Source organism: Lindgomyces ingoldianus, assembly GCF_010093535.1.
Source record: "Lindgomyces ingoldianus strain ATCC 200398 unplaced genomic scaffold BDR25scaffold_37, whole genome shotgun sequence".
NCBI lineage: Eukaryota > Fungi > Ascomycota > Dothideomycetes > Pleosporales > Lindgomycetaceae > Lindgomyces > Lindgomyces ingoldianus.
In genome coordinates, this window is record NW_022985198.1 from 149,946 (window position 1) to 168,869 (window position 18,924).

General features: G+C 37.1%; 4 protein-coding genes across 4 annotated transcripts; 1 reads left to right on the forward strand and 3 right to left on the reverse strand.

The window, feature by feature from the left end:
- Positions 1 to 569: 569 nt before the first annotated feature.
- Positions 570 to 1,210, reverse strand: BDR25DRAFT_360197 (uncharacterized protein; the record flags this gene model as incomplete). Its single annotated transcript, XM_033696208.1, has 4 exons — positions 570 to 590; positions 646 to 853; positions 916 to 1,126; positions 1,189 to 1,210. The coding sequence occupies 4 exons, from the start codon at positions 1,208 to 1,210 to the stop codon at positions 570 to 572; spliced, it is 462 nt and encodes a 153-aa protein (XP_033542513.1).
- A 12,345-nt stretch (positions 1,211 to 13,555) lies between these two features.
- Positions 13,556 to 14,976, forward strand: BDR25DRAFT_294683 (metallo-beta-lactamase domain-containing protein). The gene is made up of 3 exons (XM_033688797.1): positions 13,556 to 13,687; positions 13,768 to 14,335; positions 14,393 to 14,976. Exons 1-3 carry the CDS (start codon positions 13,584 to 13,586, stop codon positions 14,603 to 14,605), a joined length of 885 nt encoding a protein of 294 aa, XP_033542514.1. The 5' UTR covers positions 13,556 to 13,583; the 3' UTR covers positions 14,606 to 14,976.
- Positions 14,977 to 14,999: 23 nt separating this feature from the next.
- On the reverse strand, positions 15,000 to 16,682 carry BDR25DRAFT_238846 (alpha/beta-hydrolase; the record flags this gene model as incomplete). The annotated part of the gene is made up of 1 exon (XM_033685649.1): positions 15,000 to 16,682. One exon carries the CDS (start codon positions 16,680 to 16,682, stop codon positions 15,000 to 15,002), a length of 1,683 nt encoding a protein of 560 aa, XP_033542515.1.
- Positions 16,683 to 17,037: 355 nt separating this feature from the next.
- Positions 17,038 to 18,003, reverse strand: BDR25DRAFT_306482 (HAD-like protein). Its single transcript, XM_033690635.1, has one exon. It carries the CDS (start codon positions 17,977 to 17,979, stop codon positions 17,254 to 17,256), a length of 726 nt encoding a protein of 241 aa, XP_033542516.1. The 5' UTR covers positions 17,980 to 18,003; the 3' UTR covers positions 17,038 to 17,253.
- Positions 18,004 to 18,924: the final 921 nt, after the last annotated feature.

Consider the following 18,924-nt stretch of genomic DNA (forward strand, 5'->3'; position numbering starts at 1 on the left):
TAGTATAGCAGTTTATAGCTTCTTTTAAAGAGTGCCTATACTTAGGTGTCTAAACATTAAGGATTTGTAATACTTATAGATTAGATTTTTCTATTCTTATTTATTTACTATAAGCATGTAGAGGTCTTTTATAAGTTAGGGCTTATTATAAATCTATTCTTTATTAGTTTTCTTAAAAAGAGTAAATTTCTTAGTTTCTTTTTTTTTTATTAAAGTAATCTAGTCTTTAGCTAAGAGTGTTAGCCTGCTAGTTCTGTGCTTCTAGAACATGTTTAATAATGTAATTAAACTAGGCAAGTTTTATTGCTTATTTTATGTGCATTAAGAAGAGCTTTTTTATAGTTAGAAATGTAACTAAATTTAGATAGTCTGTTATTAGCAAAGCTTGCTCTGCTTATTATATTCGGGTTTGCAGAACGAAAAGTTGAGCAGAATCTCCTCTTTTAGACGCGCTAATTAGTTAGAATTTCTTTAGATAAACCCTAGTAACGCTATTTCTCTGTCACCTTATGTATTTCTTACATTTGTTTTTAAAAAAAACGTATACCTAATATAAGTGCACCTTTCTATTAATTTGCACACAGTTTGCTCTAGCATGCGTTGTGTAAAACATGTTTAAAGTATAGTTAGTTGCGTCTGTTCCACCTCTCTAGCCACATTAGTGTGTTGGGGATTAGCATCAGCCACATTAGTGTGTTGGGGATTGGCATCAGCCACATTGGTGTGTTGGGGATTGGCATTGGTGTGAGAGGTATCGAGCAGGAAACACAGGTCACAGAGAGGGAATGCAGGATAGGGGGGGTAACGAGAGTAAACCTTAGGGTCGGAGGCAGAGGTACGGAGGCCGAGGAGCCTATATACCCCGTGCCAAGCCTAGGGTACTCAGGGGTTGGATAGCTGTAACATAACCGTGACAATTGGTGTGTCAGGGATTGGCAGTTGCTCACACACCTGAGTTGCTTACTGTTAGATTGAAGCACTGTTTCTGGGCTTCCTGAGATAAATGATGGGTTTGGATACAATGTATGGGATGATGATTGATTGTATTGTTTATTCGATGCTTTTTGTGCTCTGCTCGTATTGCTCGGCTTTTGTTTTTCCGGTCCGAGTCCCTCGCGCACTAGCCCTATGCGCGACCAGCTTGCAACATGCTGCAATTTGTTGCAGAATATTGCAAAATGCTGCAACATGCTGCAATTTGCTGCAACATGCTGCAATTTGCTGCAACATGCTGCAAAATGTTGCAAAATGCTGTAATTTGCTGCAACATGCTGTAAAATGTTGCAAAATGCTGCAATTTGCTGCAACATGCTGCAATTTGCTGCAACATGCTGCAATTTGCAGCAACATACTGTTCGAGCTTATTGCTCGTACTATCTAGCAGCTTTCGTCCAGCGTTCCTCCTGTCTTGACAGTAGGTGCGCATATCTGACACTCACTTTTGCCAAGACCACACCACAACAAACTTTATTATGGCCCATAACAACCCGCTCTGGCACTATAGAGTACAGTACAGCCTAGAATATTATTTAGATACTACTTATACTTCTTGCTTACACGTTTGCGCGTTATGCCTAGTCTAATTGCGCTGTCCGCAGCGCCTTTAGAACTGCTCACCTACTTTAGCTTGCACCTGCTTCTTTGCCTTCTTCCTGTCACTGCGCGCCCTAACCTCCTTTAAAGCTGTTAAGCGCAGGCCTTTCTAAATGTAGCTGCCTTATTAGCTGCTTGAAGCTTAGTAATTTCCTATTACGCTAACACTAGCTTATGCACAATTATTGCTGCCCTTTTTAAGACTTTTTTTCTAGAGGCATTACCCCTCTAGAACCCTCTCTATACGTAGAGCTACTTGCAACACAACTAATATCTACTAGGGATTTCTGCCTGCTGCTGTAATCTACTGTAGTTTGCTGAAATTTGCTATAGTTTGCCGCAATTTGCCGTAGTTTGCTGTAATTTGCTATAGTTTGCTGCAATTTGCTATAGTTTACTGCAATTTGCTATAGTTTGCCGCAATTTGCTGTAGTTTGCTGCAATTTGCTGTAGTTTGCTACAATTTGCTGTAGTTTGCTACAATTTGCTGCAATTTACTTTACGCATTTCTTAACACTGCTAGGTAATCTCTTACTAACAACTCTAGACATTAGTCTATTATATTTAAACAGCAGTTAAAGAAGCTAAACTAGCAGTTGTGCAAGCAAAACAGCCTGTTAAGGTATTACATGTACTACATTAATCTTTGCGGTGATAGAGAGGCAGATGTAACAATTCTTGTTCCATCTTAGGTCGCCCAGAACCTCCGGAAGGCCCCCGTATCGGCCCCGACCTCGACCTGGCCCTGACTCTGCCCTGCCCCCTGCTGTACCCCTATTCCCTCATGTATTTAGTCGCACCTTGCCCCTGTAGCTAGCTCAGTAGTTTTCTAATATCCTTTCGTACAAGGCCTATAGGTGTCAATGGCATTCCCAGGTTCAGAGTCCCCACGCACTCCCATATGCCTCTGAGTGGACTCCCACCGCATTTGGACCCATTGTCTTGCCTGTGCCGTTACAGCAGAGGCAGAGGCAGAGGCAGAGGCAGCGCTAGAGCTCCCCAGCACTCTAAGAAATTCCTGCAGAGGCAACAAACTACACAAGCTGCAGCTCTACAACTAGGGCTTTAATGCTAAAACAATTAAATTAAAGATATTAGGTAGCAGTATTAGGCGTAGCGTGGCAGTATTAGGCGGTGAAAGAAACAGGTGCAACGCTAGAGACCACAAGGTGCAAAGAAGAGGAAGACTATTGCAAGAGCAGAAACGTGTTAAGAGCTAGAGCTAGAACCTATTCTTTTAATTATAGCTAATAATTAACTAATTTCTAAATAACTAATCTTAAATTTACATAAACTTTAAGTTTTTAAAAAAGAAATTTTACTAACCTAATTAAAGCTAAAAATTAGCTAGCTATTATTTACTTTTTTTTTATAGCTATATTAGTGTGTTAGGGATTAGCATTAGCTATATTAGTGTGTTAGAGAGTAGGATTAGCTACACTTAGTTACAGGCTATAATTAGTTACATACTATAGTTAAATGTTATTATTATATGTCTATTACTTGTCTAATACTACTTTGCTAAGCATTATGCTGTAACTATTTTTTAACCTAAATAACCTACTATTACAGCCTATAGTTAGACTAACAAAGACTTTTAGAAAGTGCCCTACTTTTTAAATAAATAAGAATAGAATCTGTTTATACTTAAATAGAAGAAACTAGACAACCTAACTAGGTTGCATTCTAACCCTAGGGATTAGCTACTAGGGGAATGTATCACCTAATAGGAACACATCTGCAAAGGCTATAAGGCTAGGCATGCTAAGAGTAGCAGCTTTAGCAAGAGAGGAGCAGTTCCTACAGAACTAGGTAGGGCTAAGTTAACAGGACTTACAGCTACTATTAGAGTACATAGGCCCTAAGAAGATTAACCTTAAAAAGATAAAATTAACATTTAGTTTTTTTTTTTATATAGACTAAGTAGCATTCTAGATTTCTAAAAAGCTGTAATACTAGTTGTATATCTTGTACTATATATACCTTTTTTTGTTTAACAGAACTGTTTAACCTAGCGCCTTATACTGCTGTCTAAATGTAAACTATAATTAGGCCTATCTTATTACTACTCTTTTTACCCTACCTTGCGCTATTAGCTAGGCTGTACACCTGGTAACGCTGCGCTCTTTTTGCTATACCCCTTTTAGGCCCGCGTACTTGCATTACTACAAGTAAGGATTGTAACACCTACCTTAATACGCTAACTATTGCTCTAAGCAAGCTTTGCTTTTACAGATTATTTATAAACTGTTGTAGTATTTTAATGTAAAAAGGTTTTGCTATTCTGTGTAGCTCTATAGCCTATACTCTTACTACATTTAGTATTGCTTTTAACTTCTTATTAAGTATGCTGTAGCTAGCTTTAGGTCCTAAGAACTTAGTAGAGTAGTATGCTACTAAGTGCTATCTCTTGTTCTTCTATTTTTAGTAAAACGTTGCTCTACTAGCTTCTAAGAATGCGTCTGTGTGGATCTTAGTATCTAGGCGTAAGTTGTACATTCTTAGCACTAGCTTAGATGTTATAGCCTGCTTTAATGCTATAAACGCCTTGTTTATTTATAGGGTCTATATAAATTTTACTATAGCCCTTTCTTTAGTAGTAGTGTTTATTAGGGGTATAGTAATTTTTAAGTAGTCCTTAATTATTTGCCTAACATAGCCTAATAGTCTAAGGAATCCTTTAACTTTCTTAACTATTATAAGCTTTAGCTATTTAAGTACTTTTTATATTTTAGCTAGATTAATTTTTATTTCTTTACTATTAATTATAAATTTTAAGTATTTTATTTTAGTAATGTAGAACTTATATTTAAAAAGCTGTAAATAAAGTCTATACTTTCTTAGCTTTTCTAAGACCTTTTATACCTTTTATACATAGTCTTCTAAGCTATTCTTTAAGTAGACAAGAACATTATTTAGGTATACTAGAGTAAAGACATTAAGATATAAGTTAAGAGCTATGTTAATAATTTATTAGAATGTTGCTAAGGTGTTTATTAGGCTAAATAGCATTACTAGTAGCTTATAGAGTTCCTATAAGGTTTAAAATGCTATAAGCTACTTATCTCTTTTTTATATTCTTATCTTATTAAATCTATTTTGTACATTAAACTTTGTAAAGTACTAGGTTCCTTTTAGCTAGTTTATAATATTTTATATAATTAGTAAGAGGAACTAGTCTTAAATTATGTTATTATTTAGAGTTCTATAATTTTAACAGACTTAGATCTTTTCTCCCTTTTTTTTTATAAAGACTACTGCTAAGGTAACTAGGCTATAGCTTTTTTAAATATAGCCTTATACTAGCATTTAGTTAATATACTCTTGCAGAGCTTTTTTTTATATCCTTGTTAAAAAGTAAAGCCTGTAGGTCTTTAAGCTATAGTCTTTTATTAAGTTAATAGCATAATTCTAGGGTTAGTGTAGGGGTAATTCTTCTAGATTAGCAGGCGTTTTAAACATGTCCTAGTAGTCTTTATATTTAATAAGGATGCTGCTTTTTTCTTAGATCCTAAAGATTTTAACCTCTTCTACATCTTTATTAGCTTTTATTTTTTTATAAAAGACTTTTTTAAGCTTTTTTTTTATTATTTTTACTACTTATGCTTTTAGTTTTTAATAAAGGAATTTTTAAAGCTTTTTTTTTTTAGAGTAGTAACTCCTACCTTACTTTACTTATTTATAGACTAAATATAAGTTGTTATAGCATGCTAACTAGGTTATGCTTATGTAGTTGTTAAGGCTTTCTATAGTTATTATTCTCTAGTTAATAGCAAAATTATACGTCTTTAGCTAGTTATAACCTAGAATTACATTGTACTTACCTTTTGGTAAAAGTATATTTATAGATTTCTAATTCTTTATATTTAGAGTTATAAGGCCTTTTTTATATATTTCTAGGTTAATCTATCTATTGCTATACTTAATTAAGGATGTGTTAGCAAGAGTTACTTTAAACAAAACTTTTTTTATTTAAAAAGAAATGCTTTATTTATCTACCTAGTCTTTATCTACTATAGTAAAGGTGCATCTGCTATTAATAAGAGCTAGTCCTAATTATTCTTTAAATGTAAAGGTTATAGTTAGGCTATATCTTATTTCTTATCCTACTATAACTATAGCTAATATATTATAAAGAACTTCTTTGTCTTCTAAAAGGTAAGAGTTAATATTTTATAAGTTATTATTAAATTTATTTTTCTCTTCTTTATAGATTTAGTGCTCTTTATTATTATAGTTAGCTGCTTTACACTTATAATCTTCTACTAAATAATAAAATGTTAGGTAGTCTTCTTTTTTTACTACTTTTTATTAAAAGTAAAAAAACCTGCAGTTATTTTTGTTTTTATAGTCTAGCTATTTTTTTTATTTATAGAAAAAGGCTGTTTAATAGGTGTAGTAGTTTATAGTTTTGCAGGCTAAGGCTATTATCTGCTATAGGCATCTATTATAGTTCTTTTCCTATGTAGGCTACTAGCCTGCTTAATGCTTGTTGTCCTAGTGTCTAGTGCAATACTATTGCGTGCACTAGTACTAAGGGTATAGACAATTATTAGGTCTATGTAGGGTGTTAAGAGGGCTCTTCTAAGTCTACTAGAGGTATTCTTGTGTCTGTACTACCTGTACAGGGTGTCCTTTCTACTAGCAATTGTTAGTGCTGTAGGAGTTGCTTTTGCAGAGTACGCACTAACTGTAGTTCTGTTATATTACAAAAGCCTCCCTGCTAATTACAAGGCCTAAAAGCAGTGTCTTAGGTTTTCTAGGTACTAGCTTTAGGACTTTAAACTTAGCAGGTTTGCCTAGTCCTTCTAGTTTTTAGTCTTAGACTTTAATAAAAAATTACTATTATTTCTTCTTATTTATAATGTTATATTTAACTTTAGCTATCTGCTGTATTATGTTAAACAAAAGGTAATTATTACTAATATTTATCTAGTAAAGCATAACTATGCATTTATTAGAGTAGTTATGTTATAGACTACACTTTTAGCATTTACACTTCTAAAAATATCTAAAGAGCTCTTTTACTAAAGTGCTAGAGGTCTCGTTATAAAAAAAAAACTATTTCTTTTTTTTTTAAACATTTATAATATATTCTTAGATTTAAGTCTCTTTTTTATATTCTTTAAAAATTATAAGGTCTTATAACACTTTATCTAAGCTACTAAAGTTATAGATAGCTACTTTTTAATATACTTTAAAGTAGTTTTCTAAAAAATAGTTTTTTTTATATTACTAGTAAAGTCTATTATTTAATCTTTTAATATTTCCTTTTTTATAAGGCTGTATTTAGTAGTAATAGCTTTTACTATTATAGTAGTATTTTTATTTTTTCTCTTTTAAAAGTTAAGGTAATTTTAGCAAAAATGTTTTACTTTTTTATAGTTTAGGTAGGCCTTGTTCTCTAACTACTTTTATTATTCCTTTATTAAAAGCAGCCTATTACGTCCTAGAACTTAGTTTTTCTTTAAAAAAGAGCTTTATATATACTTTACATAACTAAGGTTTATTAGTTTTTTATTAACGTACTTTATAGGCGAGTTGCTCACACACCTGAGTCGCTTACTTTTGCTAAGACCCCACCCTAACAAACTCTATTATAGCCCATAACAACCTGCTCTAGCACTATATAGTACAGTACAGCCTAGAATATTATTTAGATACTACTTCTGCTTCTTGCTTACACATTTGCGTGTTATGCCTAGTCTAAGTGCACTATCTACAGCACCTTTAGGATAGCTTACCTACTTTAGCTTACACCTGCTTCTTTGCCTTTTTCTTATTACTACGCGCTTTAAACTCCTTTAGAGCTGTTAAGCATAGGCTTTTTTAAATTATTAAAGTCTTTTCTGCCTTAATCTACTTTCTTTTATGTAATTTATGTTATGTAGTAGCTTTATTAGCTACTTAAAGCTTAGTAATTTTTTATTACACTAACACTAGCTTATACATAATTATTGCCGCCCTCTTTAAGACCTTTTTAAACACCTTAACTATAGAAGTTAGTAAACTATTTATATGCTTTTAAATTTTTATCTTTATAAGCATTAATTATAACCTAAGTTCTAAAGTATTACTTAGGGTTTACAACTACTAGGGCTTGTTATATATAAGTAGTAGTAGTAATAAAGTGCGCAACTTTACATTAAGGCCTATTATAACTTATTATAGGTTAAAAGGAACTAATTTAGCGCCTTAAAACCCTTCTTAAATATTACTAAAAGTAATTATAGCATTATAAGCTACTTTAAAGTATAGTAGAAACTTTATTTTTATAATATAAGTAATCTAGTTATGTATAAAGTTTTTAGCTTAGCGCCTATACACCTTTTTTAAAAAAGTAAAATAACCTACATTAAGTAGCTATAAAAAGTGTAATAAGTAAAAAGGCATATAAATAGTAATAATTTTATTATTCTTATAGTATTACTAAAAATAAAGTAAGTTATAGCTCTTATAGCTATTAATAACTAGTAGACAGTAGCTGCTAACAGTATACTTCTTTATGTGCGCGTTAAAGTGCTTTAACTAGTCTAGACTAAGCTAATTAGTAGTTTAGCTGTGCTTAGAGATTATAATAACCTAATTCTAGAGTAAATTTTCCTTTTTATACTAGTTTAAAAGGTAGTTGCTACTTTAAAAGATAATAAAAGGCAGAATAGCCCACCTTTTAGCATTAATGCCCTAGATAGCTGTTGTCTACTCCTAGTTACTTAGCTAGACTGCTTTTAGCTGTCCTTGTTTCTCTAAACTTATAATAACTGCTCTAGTAAATATCTAGCCTATTATAAACTTTATTTTATTAAAGTTATATATGTTGTTATCTTAGATGCTATACTTAGCTTTAATATTCTTTATAAGGTTAAACTAGCTTTAAATTACTATAGAATTTTTATAAAAAGCTTTTTTATAGTTATACTTACACTTAAACTTTTACTTTAAGCTTTAGGTAACACTTAATAAACATATTAAGCTAGTTTATGCTAATATAGCTTATATTATGCTTAGCGCGCAAAGAATTAGCTATATTAGCTACAGCTGCTAGCTAGAGGGGAAATCCTTACGCATTTAGCTTAAGTATGTGCTAAATAATTACCTGCTCTTTGTTATTGTCTAGCTTTTATAAGTTAGCTATATAATTAGCTTAAAAAGGTTGTTTAGCGCGTTAGTTACTTATTATCTTTTAAAGAACCTTATAGATAGCTGTAGCCTGTTAGTTAAAAAGTGTTATGTTTTATTTAAAAGCCTAGAGCGTAAGCTGCATCTAACATTTTTTAACATGTTTAAGTAGTGTTGTTAGGAATGTATTAGTGTAGGAAAAGTAGTATAGTAGGGTCTTAGTAAAAGTAAGCGACTTAGGTGTGTGAGCAACTCGCCTATGAAGTATGTTATACTAAAAAGACTTTTTTTTTTCTAGAAATAAACTTTAGTTTTTAAAAAGTTTCTTTTTACTATTTTTCTCTTTTACGCTTTTTATAGAAGTTGTTATAAGTTATTACCTACATAATAAAGTTTTTAAGAGTAGTTAGTTTATTATTATACATAAATTTATCTTTTATAATGTTACTTAGCCTATTATAGAACAAGCAGCAGAAAGCCTTTTAGTCTATTTATTTATAGATAGCTAATTATTCTCTAAAGCGTACTGCATAGTTTTAAGCTATGCTTTTTTCTTATTTTAGAGTGTTTAACTTATTAGCTGTAATTTTTGTTTATCTATAGTTTTATAAATAGCTATTAAAGCATTTTTAAAAGCTTTAACACTACTAAACACTTTCTTTGTTTTAGAAGTAAGTGTTATGCTATTAGCTCTAAGGTCTATCTAATTATCTACATGTAGTTAGAACTAAATTATAAAAAGGCCTTTTAAGTATAGTCTTATTTAAGATATTATTTCTATATTAGTCTAAAATGCTTCTTTATTGTATTACATATAAAGGTAGCATCTAGTAAAGAAAAGGTAGAAGTCTTTTAGTAATTTTTTAAAAAGCTTTAAAAAGGCTAATCTTAAAGTCTTTTTAGCTGTAATGCTTATTCTCTTAGTTAAAATGTTTTAAAGTTTAGCTAGCTCTACTTATAGTACGTGTATCTAATGCGTAGAGCTAGTAGCTTGCTAGGGATTTATAGGTAATAAAAAGTTATTAAATTTTACTACTTTTTAGTAAAAGTTTTTAACTTCTTTTTAAACATTTACTAGTTTATTTATTTTATTACTAATTTACTAGAGTTTTTTTATGTTGTCTTAGATTATATTAATCTGTTCTGCTAAAACAGCTTTACTCTAGGTGGGAACTTTTATAGATTCTAATAGGGCTGCGTAGGCTATGTTAGAATTTAAGTTGTGTTAAGTAGTTATACTTTTTAAAAGGGGTAGTGTTTAATGTTATAATTCTTACTTTATAAAAGCACTTAGGTTAATAGTGTTCCTAATAAAAGTAAGATAGAAATAAAGAAGCTAACAGCAGGGTGTACAGTCCTGCGTAAGAGCTATTAGGCTAATAGAGGGGAGTAGAGTGACTAGATTATAGTTTGCCCTAAGTGCAGCAGTATAGTAGCTAGGGTTAAACAGTCCTGTTAGACAGGGTTAGAGGTATATATAGTGTAAGATATATAAATAGTATTATAGCTCTTTAAAAAGCTAAATGCTACTTAGTCTATGTAAAGAATAAACTAAATGTTAAACACACCTTCTAAAAGTTATTTAATATAAGGACTATATACATGTATAGAGGGCGCTAAGGTGAGCAGGACAAGTTTGCGCAAGCCTGCTAAGAAGAGCTCTATAAGCTCTCTTAGACTTGTTAGACTTGTGGCCTGTTCTCCTATTAGACAACACACCCTTCTATTACCGCAGGCAGCTGCGCTGCCTCCGTGTCCTCCGACTGGTTCATAAGCGAGCCCTGTTCCAATCCGATCAGATTGTGGAGCACCATGGGTGGAGTTACGCTGGTCCAACCATAGACCGTAACATAATCTTATGTTTCTAGACAAGTTAATATTTAATAAAAAGACTAGCTAGCAGCACTACACGTACACTCTAGTAGGCTATAAGAGTTATTATACTTAGAGTATTAAGCAGAGAGACACCTAGGCAATCCTACCTGCGTATACTGTACACAGCTACCTTCTATGTATAGTAATTAAGGAGGGCTACTTTACTATAAAGGATTTTATTTAGTAGATTTAGAACATCCTTCTCCTTACACTTGTTAGATATGCGCACCTAATGTTAAGACAGGAGGAACGCTGGACAAAAGCTGCTACATAGTACAAGTAATAAGCTTAAACAGTATGTTGCTGCAAATTGCTGCATGTTGCAGCTGGTCGCGCATAGAGCTAGTGCGCGAGGGACTTAGACCAGAAAAACAAAGCCAAGCAACACAAGCAGAGCAGACAAAAAAGAAAAAGAAACATTAATTAATTAATACAATTAAATCATCATCCTATACATTATATCTAAAACCTATTTATTTATCTTAGGAAGCCTAGAAACAGTGCTTTAATCTAACAACACTTTAATTTATGTATAGTCCTAAAAACATAGTTATTATACTTAATAACATTACTATTTACATAAATAATAAAGTAGAAATAGTTATCTAGGCTACTAGCTATTCTGTTTAGTACCTACTTTTATACTTACCTAATTATAATCCTATTAAGCTTACCTTTGTAGTGTTAAAGGCTTAAATCTAGAGAAACTACATGTACACGCGCGCTTGCTATAAAGGTGACTTTAAGGCTTTCCTAACTACTACTATTTAGAAGAGTAACTATAATAAATTTGTAAAGAAGCACTTTAAATACACTGCTAGTAGGCTATATATTAAGTAAAAGAAGCTTAATTAGGTAAGGCGTAAGATTCTATAGTACTAAATAATCCTATTAACACTATATAAAGTATCTTTATATATAATAGTAATGTATAAAGCACTTTTATATTACATCTTATTAAATCTTTTTATAAACACTTACTTATCTACCTTACCTCTAGCGCCTCTGCTAAGGGTAAAGAGACTGCCTACTATATAATATACCTGCTTAAAATGTTAGAGATTCTTACTTAGGTGTTAAACTACACTATCCTTTAGGCTAAATTTTATAGTAATAAAATAAAGGTTACTTTTAAAGTTAGCTATCTAGTAGAGATTCTTAATAGTCTACCTTTACTTAACAGCTACTTTACGCGCCTATTTAAAATTAACATGCTTATTCTCTAGCTGCTAGACTATAAGCTAGGTAAAGAACTTTTATATAACTTTTTAAGTATCCTCTTTACTGCCTCTAGTTACTAGGCTAGATAAAAAAGCTAGAATAGGCTTTAGTGCTAAAGTCTTTACTTAGTAAGGCTATTAATACTGTAGATTAAAGTAAGCTAGCAAAACTAAAGTAAAAGCTACTACTTTTATTTACTATAGCTAAAACTCTTAAAGCTTATACTTTTTTGCCTAAGCAGCTTTATCTTTCTTTATCTATGCTATTTAATTTAGTACACACTACTTTTTAGCCTGCTTTTATAGCTTTCTAATTAATAAGCTTCTATCTAATAATAATAAGAAGTCCTGCTACGTTTTTTTTAGTAACTATAAAGATTAAACTTAAGCTAATTCTTATGTAGCTTTAACACCTTAATTATATCTAAATAAAAAAGCATAGCTAAGGACTTACTATTAATAATTAATTATAACTACTGCTTAGCATCTATAGGTTTAATCTTATAGTAGCTGCTATTTAAATAGATATAATACTATCTTCTAAAGTTCTTATAACTAGCTACGCTGCTTTACTATATCTTATAGATTACTAACTAATAATCTAGCTTAGATTTAATAACAGCAACATAATTAATTACTTAAGCTTTACATAAAAGCTTCTGCGTACACTTTTTACTTATTATTAGGGTATTATTCTTTAGCAGTATTAAGGATAGCTTATTTACTAACATGTTATGTATAAACGCTTTTTTTAATATGTTAACTTATAAAGAGATCTTTACTTAAAACTTAACATGTGTAACACTTTTATAACACTTAAAATAAAGATTAACAGCGTTAAATAGGCAAGTCTCCTCTATAAAGCTAAAATTAGTATGTAGAAGCTGCTAGAAAGTTGCACCTCTCTTATTACACTTAAACTAAATAACATAACTTTACTAGGTATACTCTTGTCTATTAATTATAAACGCTAGATTATTAATTAACGCTATTACTCTATTTTTTATTAATAATAGAAGAAGGAAGCACTACTTAGTGCTCTCTACATTTCTAGGTCTTCTTACAGTGTTAACATAAAGTAAATATTATATATTAATCTTATACTGTAGCTGTTTAGGCTTAACAGGCAACAAAGCTTAAGCAGGTAGTAAAGCAGGTGGCAGAGCAGGTGGCAGAGCAGGTGGCAGAGTAGGTGGCAAAGATAACAGTAATTTAATAATAATAGAAGCTAGAGGTAGAAAATAAGCTTCTTTAAAGGAAACTAACTTTTTTAAACGCTCTTTAGCAGCAGCAGCTTGCTTATAAGCCTTAAGATAAGCCTTCTGCGCTTTCTGCGCCTTCTGCGCCTTCTTTAGTGCCTAGATAGGTGCTTTTAGAGGTGCTTTGCCACAGCTGTTTGAACGCGTAGATTTAGCTAGAGGCGCGTCTACAGAGCTTATCTGCAAAACACTAAAAGTTAGCTTTATTATTACTAAATTAGGCAATTTTAATAGCCTTACTTTAACAACAAGATTAAGCCTAAATTACACGCAATAGACAACTATTGCGGGCTGGTCTGACTGAGCTAGTAATTTGGGTGGGGAATCTGACGAAGCGAGAATGCCAAGACATTTCACCGATTACCTGCCCCGACAGATCCCAACTCAAACCCTAACTCAAGTAATCACCAACTCTTGATAGCCCACTTCCATGATACCCCGATCAGAAGCCCTGCGTACAGCCTTCCGTGTCCAGTATCTCAAGCCTCCCAGCTCCGATTCCCTGACACCATCCGCAATGGATCTCATGATCTGCTCCATGTGCGGAGCCCAGCACTCTACGCGTGCCGCAAAGTCCTGTAAAGTATGTGATGACCCACGACAATATGTTCCACCAGATGGGTGAGTATATCAGCCCCTCAAAATTTCCACCTCTTTAGCAATCAATTGCGTGTTATTTATGTGGCAATATCCTATCGCAGTCAATCATGGACGACTCTCCGCGAACTTCAACTCTCAGGCAAATACCACAATACCTTCCAACATGACCCTTATCACAGCGGTGTTATTAGCATCTGGACCGAACCACAGGTTGCGATAGGTCAGCGAGCTATACTGTGTTGTACCGACAAAGGAAATGTGCTTTGGGATTGCATAACGTACATCGACGACGAGACAGTGAATCGGATTAAAGACCTAGGCGGTATTTCGGCGATCGTGATATCGCATCCGCATTATTATTCAACATGTCTGCACTGGGCGGAAGCATTTGGTTGTTCGGTGTATCTTTCGGCCGAGGATGAGGAGTGGATAATGAGGAAGGGGGATGCGCAGAAGCTGTGGGAAGGTAACGAGATGGAGTTGTTGGATGGGGAGTTTAAAGTTGTGAAAGTGGGAGGGCATTTTTATGGAAGCTCAGTGATGCTATGGAAAAGTGAGAAAAAGTTATTCGTGGCGGATAGCATCACGGTGGTTCCGAGTGGTGTATATCATGTCGACCGACCGAGAGGGACAGCTTCTTTTACTTTTATGTGGAGCTACCCGAATATGGTGAGTCGTAGCATACTTTTGGCCCAAGTTCGAGGTAATGCGGTTAACGTGTGGCAGATACCGCTTGCGCCTGACTTAGTCCATGGGATCTGGCAAGCCGTCGCAGATTTAGACTTCGAAGACACCCATGGCGCTTTCTTGTTAAAGGATACCCGAGGAAGGAGTAAAGAGCGCCTACTAGACAGTGCGAAGATGTTCGTGAACTCGATGGGGCATTGGGAGCATGCGATCCACAAAGAGACTATCCAACCACTTCTAGCAACGGGTTGAACGCAATGAAATATACTCAAGGCAGAGAGACACGGGTTGAGGGTTTATTAAAGCCTTCTAGTTGCTTAACGCCCCCCCGACAGCTCTCCTATGCGTCCGATATTTTCGATCAGTAGACTGCCGGAATGAAAGATTGGGATGGTGTGAAAGGCTTCAGAACGTATACCAAGCTGTTGAAGGAGCTCTATTTTCACCCGATGGACTGGACCAGTTTGACGTGAATGACTGACGTGAGGAAGGAATGCTCCAGAAAACAAGAAATATAACAGTTTCACGCTTCCCGTAAAAAAGATGGGAGAATATATCTGCGTAAATTAGAACTATGTAAGTGGCAGGCTATCGGCGATGAACGAGTAGGCTCTCGATTCTCCAAACACTTTTCCCCCAAATTTCCTCATTTATTTAACCTCGCCATCCTCTCCGGATCTCTCCACCAAGCACACTGCTCCATTCTTATCCCCTCCCTCTCCCTCTCCATATACGTCCCTCTCCTCCCCATATTCCCAATTACCAACTCCCCACCCCCCAGCCCCCCATACGCCTCCCAATACGGCGCGCCCTCAATGGCATGGGTATTCGGATCTCCCGTCGCCACAAAACTCACATAATATGAGTGATACAATTCAGCAACATCAGGGAACTGGGCATCTGGGAGCCCATTGAAGTATTTCGAATCGCTGGCATGCGGGATGCCTTGCCATGGTTTCGCGTTGTTCGGGGTATTGAACCGAGCTTTGTAGACGGAGAGTCCGGCGGATGAAATGCGGTAGGCAGATTCTTGGATGGGGCAGATGTACGAATAATCGCCGTATGTAGCGCTGATGCGGTTGTATTGCGTTGAGTTGAGGGATTTGGTGTATGGGGATAGGCCTGGACCGAGTGCAGGATCAGGGTACAGTCTGTTCAGGTCTTCAAGATCGGGTTGGGTAAGCCCTGGAGCGAGGTTTGCAAGGAAGTGAAGGTAGTCGGAATTTGTGGTGAGGTTTCTTGGTGTGAACCCTTTCCCCTCGTCTGTCGTGCTGGAGATGAGGAGGGGCAGAGGGAAGAATGTGCCATCCTCGCCAGATTGGGAGGCACGCTTTTCGAATGTAGGGCCAGGGGAAACGGGTTGGAAGGGCCAGGTGATGTTGTACTCGGATGAGGAATACAACCTTGCCTGAGCGGACTGAATGAGACTGATGTCAACGGCTCGGAGACAAGCTAAAGCGGTATCGTTCGGAGATTCGGGGCAATTGAGCGCTGCCATGAACTGTGAAAACTGGCGCCGGTAAAGCGGATACGTGGCATTTGGGAACGCTCGTGCTGTCGGGGACCCGGAGGACAAGATGACCTGGGAAAATAATGGCTTGCCGGCATCTGCTCCATAGTTGTGGAAGTAGTGTATGCCCACAGAATGGCCTCCTGCACTCTGGCCTCCCAGAGTAATTGCATCAGGATCTCCGCCAAACTGAGATATGTAGTACTTTATGAACTCCAGAAACATTCTTTGATCTTGTAGCCCGAGGTTCAAGATCCCCGCTTCTTCAAATAGCGCCGATGGTAAAGAACCCAAAGCTCCAAGGCGGTACTGAAATGTGACGGCCATGATAGGAACGCTTGACGCCGCCACGAAAGCCGCGCCGTCGAAACTTCGCCCACTACCGCCAACAAAGGAACCTCCATGGATCCAAGCTAGAACAGGAAGTTTCTTGGAGAGTGGCACACTAGTCGTGCGGTAGACATTGAGGTTCAGGCAGGCCTCAGACTGTGCATTCGGCGTGCCGGTAGGGTTCTGTATGCAAACAGGGCCGTACTGCGATGAATCCCAGATCCCCTGGAACGGCGGCGGCCATGTTACGGGTGCAAACCTACTCTCACCCACAGGCTGTGTGGCATAATCGATACCAAGCCAGGCATCCACGGCTTCATCCAGAGGGATGCTATTGAGAGTCGTAAGTATCTGGGTGCCATGGAATGTCCCATATTTCGGCAGTCTCACAACGAGGGGGTTCCTCGGCTGTCTCGAGTACGGCGTCGGAGCAGTAGATGAAGCTCTATACGCAAAGAATAAGAGGAGGCCAGTAAGGAGGGATACCATGGCGGTGACGATGCGGCCTCGCAATCTCGAACGTGCGGAGAGAGCGGTAACCGCATTTTGAAGGGAGTGGTCGAGGCATTTTGAACACAGGTACATTCTTCACATTGTCATGAGTGATCTTCGCCAGATAGTCCATGCACTATACTCTTCACTAGCATGCGTGATCAGGGATTCGGGCCAATGTTGAACGAGAGGCGGAGTGAATGCTGCGATCGGAACCCTGATGCATGAAGCGACGAGGCTGGCCGGAGTGGAATGCGGGGAACCTCCCCTCGAATCCGACGCAAGGCTGTCAGCCGAAAAAGAACCGATGAGCGAAAGCCTGAACTTTGCAAGTCACGCAAAACATGTCAGCCTACTGAGAATGGTATAGGAGGATTTTCTAGGACACATGCAGGGTTCAGGGCGTTGATGGCGTCCGGCTATGTCCTCCATTGCCCTCCAGCTCCACGCGCAAGAAATCTCCATCCTTTACCAGCAATGCCACCGGAATAAGTAACCTAGTAGTGCCAAGAATATAGCTCCTCGTGGTTTTCATGGATTGATAGCAGTGGTAATACATGGAGAACGCTCACAACGATTGACTTTCCAGTTCCTTCTCCAGGGCATCCGCCATCTCCCCGAGGGTATAGAACTTCCAATCATAAACCTCATCTCCCTTATCACCAGTTCTTGCCCCCTGCCTTGCAATCCAACTCGATTTGACCCCAAACGGCTTGATCGCATGATGGTCATGATGTTGGCTCTGTGCTGTGTGAAGAATACAGTTCTTCTCGATGTCAAAATGCTCTTTCACGTACTTGAATAGATATTCAAAGTTCCGAGGGTCCGGTTTGTACGACCCAATATCTTCCGCAGTGAGAATCGCGTCGAAGGCGAACTTCTCCAGAGGCCCTTCATTTGTGTAGGCAAAGGATTCGTTGTCGACATTCGACAAGACCACGAGTTTGTAGTGTTTCGATAGCCGCTGCAACGCATCTACTGTATCAGGGAATGCAGGCCACATTCCGATTCTTTGGCTGAATGCCTGAGACTCTTCTGCAGTTGGTGGCACACATTCTAGCTTCTGGCAGATATGCGGGTGAATGGTGTTGAGTAGTTCCGAGTATTTCATATCGGGAGTTTTCTTCATCTGCTCGTTTTCGCATCCGTGAACAACGGCTAGGACATCATTCCGGCATGTTTGGTTGTTCTTGAGAAGGATCGGACGGAGCGAGTCGAGGATGCCGGTTTCCCAGTCAATGAGGGTGCCGTAGACGTCGAAGGATAAAAGACGGAAATCGTTCAATTTAGACATGACTATGAAAACTAGCTGGAGCTGCTCGGTGACAATAGAGAAAAGTTGTGAATTCATAAGTTTGGTTGGGGCGCCCAACGATGACGTAACCCTTGATCCTTCACGCCCTGCATGTCAACCTTCAATCAACGCGGTGATGAGACTCAGAAACGCCATACACGCTCTGGCTATTGAGGGGTGGATGCATGATACAGGCCACGTGTTGGATCAACGACCTGAGACTTATACCGGAGTAAATCAGATATGAAGAATTTAAGAAAGGAATAGGGGAAAATGTTAGGTGAAGAATGCGGAAGCGGAAGCGCGACTTCTGTATGGCATTCAAACTGGCGGTGGAAAGCGAGGCAAAAGGGGCAAGGTGGGGTTTACCAATTGGATCCGTCCACCAATCTCACCGTCACATTTCACCGTCACATTTCATTTCATAGATCGCAGGCTTTACCTACTAAGATCTGGTTATTTAGGTCGCACAAATTCTCGCACATTCTCGTCCTTGGCCTCTTAACTCACACTCGTGACCATATCTCAAGCCTCACGACATTTCGTTCGTTACTGCGAATAAGACCGGCCAACGGCTTTCATCTGCTAGGTCCTTCATGAAGGGCCAAATCGTCTTAACTCCAAACTTACCGAGTGCGCCATATAGTTGGTCAGGCTGATCCTGCTTGGTGCGACTATATGAATGCAGATTAGAGAGGGAAAGGCGTTGCGCAATGAAGTCCCGAAGACTGGAAGATGAGCGGCAAGTCGTGGTATCCCGCAAACAAAAGCAACAGCACCAATGCCGGGTGGCTGCGCAAAACAGTTAACCTGGATGTTGCTATCCAGTCTCTTTCGTCTCGCTGTATTTCCGAACACCCCCATGTCGTCAGTGCAAATCGATCAGTCCAGCCAAGGGACCCAACTCCTGCGCCAGGTTCCCTGGAGCGTTATCCAACTGCCTGA